This window comes from Panthera uncia, chromosome F2 (assembly GCF_023721935.1).
Source record: "Panthera uncia isolate 11264 chromosome F2, Puncia_PCG_1.0, whole genome shotgun sequence".
In the NCBI taxonomy this organism is placed as follows: Eukaryota; Metazoa; Chordata; class Mammalia; order Carnivora; family Felidae; genus Panthera; species Panthera uncia.
This window is the reverse complement of record NC_064812.1, coordinates 1,615,314-1,620,982: the sequence shown is the minus strand read 5'-3', so window position 1 is coordinate 1,620,982 and position 5,669 is coordinate 1,615,314. Positions and strand designations below refer to the sequence as shown.

The 5,669-nt window shown below is 69.8% G+C and overlaps 1 protein-coding gene and 2 long non-coding RNA genes across 3 annotated transcripts in view; 1 reads left to right on the top strand and 2 right to left on the bottom strand.

The window, feature by feature from the left end:
• Window positions 1–486: 486 nt before the first annotated feature.
• On the bottom strand, window positions 487–2,251 carry LOC125924922 (uncharacterized). Its single transcript, XR_007458617.1, has 3 exons — window positions 1,858–2,251; window positions 1,489–1,613; window positions 487–1,299 (listed from the first exon to the last, which is right to left on the bottom strand). It is a non-coding gene; the product is annotated as an uncharacterized LOC125924922 (long non-coding RNA).
• A 43-nt stretch (window positions 2,252–2,294) lies between these two features.
• Window positions 2,295–3,878, bottom strand: ARC (activity regulated cytoskeleton associated protein). The gene has a single exon (XM_049632836.1). The coding sequence runs from the start codon at window positions 3,684–3,686 to the stop codon at window positions 2,496–2,498; it is 1,191 nt and encodes a 396-aa protein (XP_049488793.1). The 5' UTR covers window positions 3,687–3,878; the 3' UTR covers window positions 2,295–2,495.
• Window positions 3,879–4,013: 135 nt separating this feature from the next.
• Window positions 4,014–5,669, top strand: part of LOC125924361 (uncharacterized) — a 5,903-nt gene continuing 4,247 nt past the window's right edge. Inside the window, exon 1 of the long non-coding RNA XR_007458356.1 lies at window positions 4,014–4,189. This is a non-coding gene — a long non-coding RNA (uncharacterized LOC125924361). The remainder of the gene's footprint in view (window positions 4,190–5,669) is intronic.

The window sequence follows — 5,669 nt, the reverse complement described above, 5'->3', positions numbered from 1 at the left end:
CTTGTCAGGGTCGCCTCCCAGCGGGGATCTTGCCTCGCCTGGGTCCCCGGGGCTCGATGCCCGAGAAGACCCCTCGGCTTCCAGCCCTAGGCCTCCGTGTGGGCTGAGCCCTGGCAGCAGACTTCTTAGGACACCCCCACCACACACACCCCAGCAGGCAGTGGGCAGAGGATTCGGGGGCACACTGCTCAGCTCAGCTACAACGAGGGCTCCGCCCAGTCTCTCCCACTGCCGGCCGCCTCAGGCGTTCGCTTCCGTGGGGGGAGCCCCTAAGGCCCTTCTACCCTGAGGATCCAGGACCCTGACCAACTGGCCTGTGGGGTGATGGGCCTGCGCTCCCTAGGTCCCCAGAGACCCTTCAGTCTGCACCCGTGGGGGCTCCGGGGACCCGCCACCCCGAGCCGCCTCCCTCCGCACGCCATGCCCGCCAACCCCAGTCCACAGAGAAATGACAGTGCGCACCGAGAAGTTTCAGTGTTTTATTAACAAAAACTTAAAAAGTCTGTCTTCAGGGAAGGTGACGGGGGCTGCACACAGCTTGGCCTGACATCAAGGCCTGATCCACTGGGGACGGGGAGGGCTGGCCACACCCTCTCGAGGACCCTGGGGCCTCCCTGCAGCCCGTGCCAGCTTGTGAGTGTGGGTTATGGCTTATGTGCAAAAATAAAATCTGGGGGTGCTGGCAGGAGTGCATGATGTCGGGGCTCACAGAATCTTCTGCAGACACCAGTCTTCTGAACCTGGGAACCCCCACTGGACAGGTGGAAAGGAGGACCCCCAGCCAGGGCCTGCTGGGACTACAGACGTGAGTGGCCAGTCTGCACCGGGGTGCTGGTGTTTGGAGAGGTGGGGGTCCGGACCCTGGCAATGGCGGGGCCTGGCAGAGAGCCCGCTTAAGCCCCAGGGGCAAAGGCTTCTGGGCACTGCTGGGGCTGCGGGCGGGAGCAGGGGCTGTGGCCTCGGCGTCAGAGCTCCCGGAAAGCTCTGGTAGGAGAGGACGGCCGCCGTGGCCGTGGCCGGGGGTTCCTGGGCTGGAGTGAGGCAGGGCCCAAGGTGGCAGACGCCGACTCCAGCCACAGCGGACCTGGGGGCGGGAGGGCTGGCGGCCAGCGGGGCAGGCCTGGCGGCAGGCCCTGGCCCTCACGCTGGCCCGTCTTCACCACCAGCTCTCCGCCGGGCCTGTCCTCTCTGCAGCCCCTCTCGCCGACCTCAACGTCTCCTCGTGTGCAGGCAGCTTGCAGGAGGAGAGGGAGGGGAAGTGCCAGGCAAGCAGCAAAGGCTCTGTGGGAGCCTTGGGACCTGAAAGAAAGACACGGGGGCCTCAGGGACAGGCCAGAGGCTGGGAGGAGCTCCGCAGGAAGGGTGTGCGTGGACGTTATGGGGCGGCCCCCTGGCTTGCCCAGAGCGCCGCTGGGGGCCGCCGGGCCCGGGGCCCCGGGAAGGACAGCTGAGGGATAGGGTCTCGGTGGGAGAGATGGGGCCCCTTACCTGTCGTCACTCTCCCGGCTCCTCAGCTGAGTGTGAGGACTCGGGCCCTGTGGGACCCTCCGCCCGCCGTGGGTGAGTCATCGAGCCCAGCCGATCCTTTTCCAGGCTGGTGTGAATCGCTCATGCTGAGGAGAAAGCGCCGGGTCGGGTCCTGTGAGAGCTGGCTCAGCACCCCCCAGCCCTCCTCCCCGATCCCTGGGCTCTCTGCTCCTTCCCCACCGCTCCCCCCAACACCCCACCCCTGCAGCTAACTAGCTGGGGCTGCCTCTGAGCCTCAGTGGGCTCACCCAGAAAATGGACGGCCCTGGGTCCTCCCTACTCTACAGCGCCCCCCCCCCCGGGGGTGGTGCCGTGGGGGCAGGGGCTCACCTGAGGGGCCAGGAGGCACCAGGACGCCAGGTCTGCTGCTGCCGCCGCTGCGTCTTACGCTTCAGCTCTCCTCCAGGAGGAGGGGCCGCATGGCCCGAGGCTGGCCGGCCGCCCGAGGCGGCGACAAGAGTGCCAGCCGGCTGCGCAGCGACTGCCAGGAGAAGGCAGCGCGCCGAAGCCAGGGTTCCGGTGGCACCGGTCTGTCTTCGCGTCCGTTCCGGGGTGTCCCTTGAGCTTGGTGCGCACTGGCCTGTGCCACCCGGACACTTGACCTCTGAATGCCCGGAGGGCCCAGGCGCGGGGCGGAATAAGGGAGCCTGGAAGTCGGGTCACGGCCTGAGAGTGTGCAGGGTGCGGATGGGGGCCGGGAAAGACAGACGGGAGAAAGGCAGGTGACGAGGCAGGGGTCCCGCAGGACGGGGCGGGGGGGCTCCTTTGCTGCTGGGGGGGTGGGGGGAGAGTGTCCACATCTGGATGACGCGTGTTTGTGCGAGTCCGGCCGGGAGGCGGAGGTGGGGTGGCCAGCGGGCGGGGGGACGAGGGCTCCCCCGCACGGGGCTCGGCCCGGCTCGGACAGTCCTGGTCGGCAAAGGCCACGGGCGGGGGGGTGGCGGGCCGGCTGCGGCCTGGGCCGCCCTCTATTCGGGCTGGGTCCGGTCGCTGGCCACAGACTCGCTGGTGAGGGCCGGCGTGAGGGCCTCGGCCTCCTCCTCGGCGGGCCGCTGGGGGCCGGCGGGCTCGGAGGCCTGCTCCAGGCCATCCTGCACCTCCTTGCCCCTCTGGATGAGCTGCTCCAGGGTCTTGGGCAGCGGGTGCCGCAGGAAGCGCTTCAGCTTGGGCTGCAGGGTGCCCACCACGTACTGGATGATCTCCTCCTCGTCGGCGTCCACGTACAGCGTCTGGTACAGGTCCCGCTTGCGCCACAGGAACTGGTCCAGCGGCTCGCCCTGTTTCTGCGGCAGGTCCAGCTCGCGCTGGATGGCCTCGCGGGACAGCGTGCCCTCGCTGTACTGCAGGAATTCCTTCTTGAACTCCACCCAGTTCTTCACGGAGCCCTGCTTGAACTCCCACCACTTCTTGGCCGGCCCGTTCATGTGGTTCTGGATTTGGGACAGCCAGTACTCCTCGGAGCCGCCCACCTGCCGCAGGTACTCCTCCAGGTGGCTGAGGAACTCCCTCGGGTCCTCGAAGATCTGCGTGTCCACGCCGGGGCCGGGCTGCCCGTCCTCGCCGGGCGCCCAGGGCGGGTACTGCTGGGCCTCGGCGGGCTCCTGCCCGGGCAGCTCGCCGGCGGCGGGGGGCGGGGTGATGGCGTAGGGGCTGACCGTGTAGTCGTACCCATCCGCGTCGTGGCAGTAGGTCTCGGGACCCCCGACGCCCACGGACACGGTGCGGCGGGCCGGCTCGCCGCCCACGGGGTACTTGCCGCCCATGGACTCCAGGCGGTCGGCCCACCTCTCCAGCCGGTAGAAGACCTCCCGCCACACGTGCATCTCGCGCTTGACCCAGCGCTCCAGGTTGGCGATGGTCTCCTGGCAGCGGCACAGGCAGGCCTTGATGGACTTCTTCCAGCGCTGCGAGTCGCCGGTGGGCACGTAGCCGTCCAGGTTGCTCTCCAGCTTACCCACCGACCTGTGCAGCCCCTTCAGCTCCCGCTCCACCTGCTTGGACACCTCGGTCAGCAGGTGCCGGTGGGTCCTCCGCACGTGCTCCAGCATCTCGGCCCGGCACTTACCGATCTGCAGGATCACGTTGGGCTTGGCGGCCGGCCCGCCCCGCGGCCCGGGGTAGGCGTGGAGGCCGCCGCTCGTCATGTGGTCCAGCTCCATCGGAGGGAGTGAGCAGGTGGCCGCGGCGCTCGGACGGGCGGGAGGCGGCGGGCTGCGAAGTGCCCCTGGGCCGGCGGCGCGGTGGAGCCGGGTCCTCGGCGTCCTCGGCGCGGGCGCGGCGGAGCGCAGGGAGAGCGGCGGGGAGCGCGCGGGCAGCGCAGGGAGAGCGGCAGAGGGCGGCCGGAGCGGCGGCGCCGAGCTCTGCGGCCGGCCGCCGGCGCGGGCTCTTTATGCGGCTGGCGCGGCCGTGGGCGGCCCCGTCGCCGAGCCCCCGCTCCCATTGGCCCCGGCGAGGCGCCCCGCCCCGCGCGCCCCGCCCCCCACGCCCGCCCGCGCTCCCGGCGCCGAGGGAGCACCCACCCCCTGCACGCGCCATCGGCCGGGGTGACTAATCCGCCGGCTGGCTCCCTGCGCCCCCTCCCCGGCTCATTCAGCCTGCGGGGCGAGGGAAGGTGGCCGGACCCGGCGACACGCCCCTGCCCGCGACCGGCGGGGAAGCGCAGGTGTGTGCCCCCAGGGGGCTCGGGGCGGGTCGGTTGCTGCCCCCACGCGCCCAAAGGTTAGGAGGAAGCCCCTCCCCCAGGGATTCAGGGTCCGCCGCCCCCTCTCTGGTGTCGGTCCTTCCTAGGGGGGCGGGGTGGTGCTCGACTCCGCTCTCCCGGGGCCTCAGGGCCCCCACCCCTGCCTCGGCCCGGCCCGGGGTCGCGGGGTGCTGAGCCGCGGATGAGTCCCGGCAGCGACCCCGACAGACACCCAGACCCCCCTCCTTTGCTGGAGCCCAAGGCTCCTAGCTTTCCTGGACGCGCTCCCAGGCGCCAGGGCTGAGTTCCCTGGTGTGGCCTCCAGCTCCTGCCTATCCGTTCCCTGGGGTGCTGTCGAGTCCGGGGCGGGGGGGCGGGAGGGGGGGGGCCTGGGCTGGTCCTGCATCCCACGTGGGAGGGTCGCGCACCCAGGCCTGGGCGCTGCCCGGGGCCCCTGACAGTGGTGTGGATGTGTGACACCAGCGTGGCAATGGCTGGACTGGACCGCCCGCTGCCCCCACTCCCACGCCTTTGGGGAGGCCCAAGACTTGTCCCTGTGGTGCCTCCGGGGGAAGTCTGGACGCCAATCCCTGCGGGGAGGCGGGAGGGGGGCTGGGGGGGGGGTTGTGAGGGCAGTGGAGGAGATGAAGGGGTACTGCTCCCTGAAGCCCCCAAGACACAGAGGGAACCTGGTCAGAAGCTCCAAGACTTCTGAGAGGATGGAAGGGGTTAGGGGGAGGAGGGAAGGGAGGAGAAGGAGGAGGGGGGGAGGGGGAAGGAAGGAGGGGAAGGAAAGGAGGGAAGGGAGGAGAAGGAGGGGGGGAGGGGAAGGAAGGAGGGGAAGGAAAGGAGGGAAGGGAGGAGAAGGAGGAGGGGGAGGAAGGAAGGGAGGAGAAGGAGGAAGGAAGGGAGGAGGGGGAGGAGGGAAGGGAGAAGGAGGAGGGGGAAGGGAGAAGGAGGAGGGAGAGGGAGGAGGGGGAAGGAAGGAGGAGAAGGAGGGGAGGGAAGGAAGGAGGAGGCGGGGGTGGAGGAGAAGGGGTGCCGGCAGCCTAGCAGTCAGGAGAGGCAGAGAGAAGTAAACACCATATAAGGAATGGGGCTCCGGAAGCTGAGATTCCCTCGGGAGGGAGGCCCCTTCTGCCTCCCTGGCAACAGTGGTGGGGGAGGGACACCCTTTCTGGGTTACCCCAGGATGGATGGTTCCGGGTCCCAGGCCCTGCGATGTTCTGCGGGCACAGGTAGCACTCGTTGCTCATGGCCAGAGGCCCGCGGACACACGGCCAGGGAGTCAAGAGACCGTAGCCCCTTGCGGCCAGCTTCCCACCCTCCCTCAGACACAGGGCGCACACTGGCGCATGCCCCCGCCCGCCCACCCCTCACACACACCCATACCCACTATTCACCCATCCCCCAGACACACTCATACCCCCACCCACCCCAGTCACACTCATACCCCCACCCA

Bases quoted from the DNA above. Each gene is read 5' to 3' on its own strand.
- ARC (XM_049632836.1), bottom strand. From the start codon at position 3,686: ATGGAGCTGGACCACATGACGAGCGGCGGCCTCCACGCCTACCCCGGG.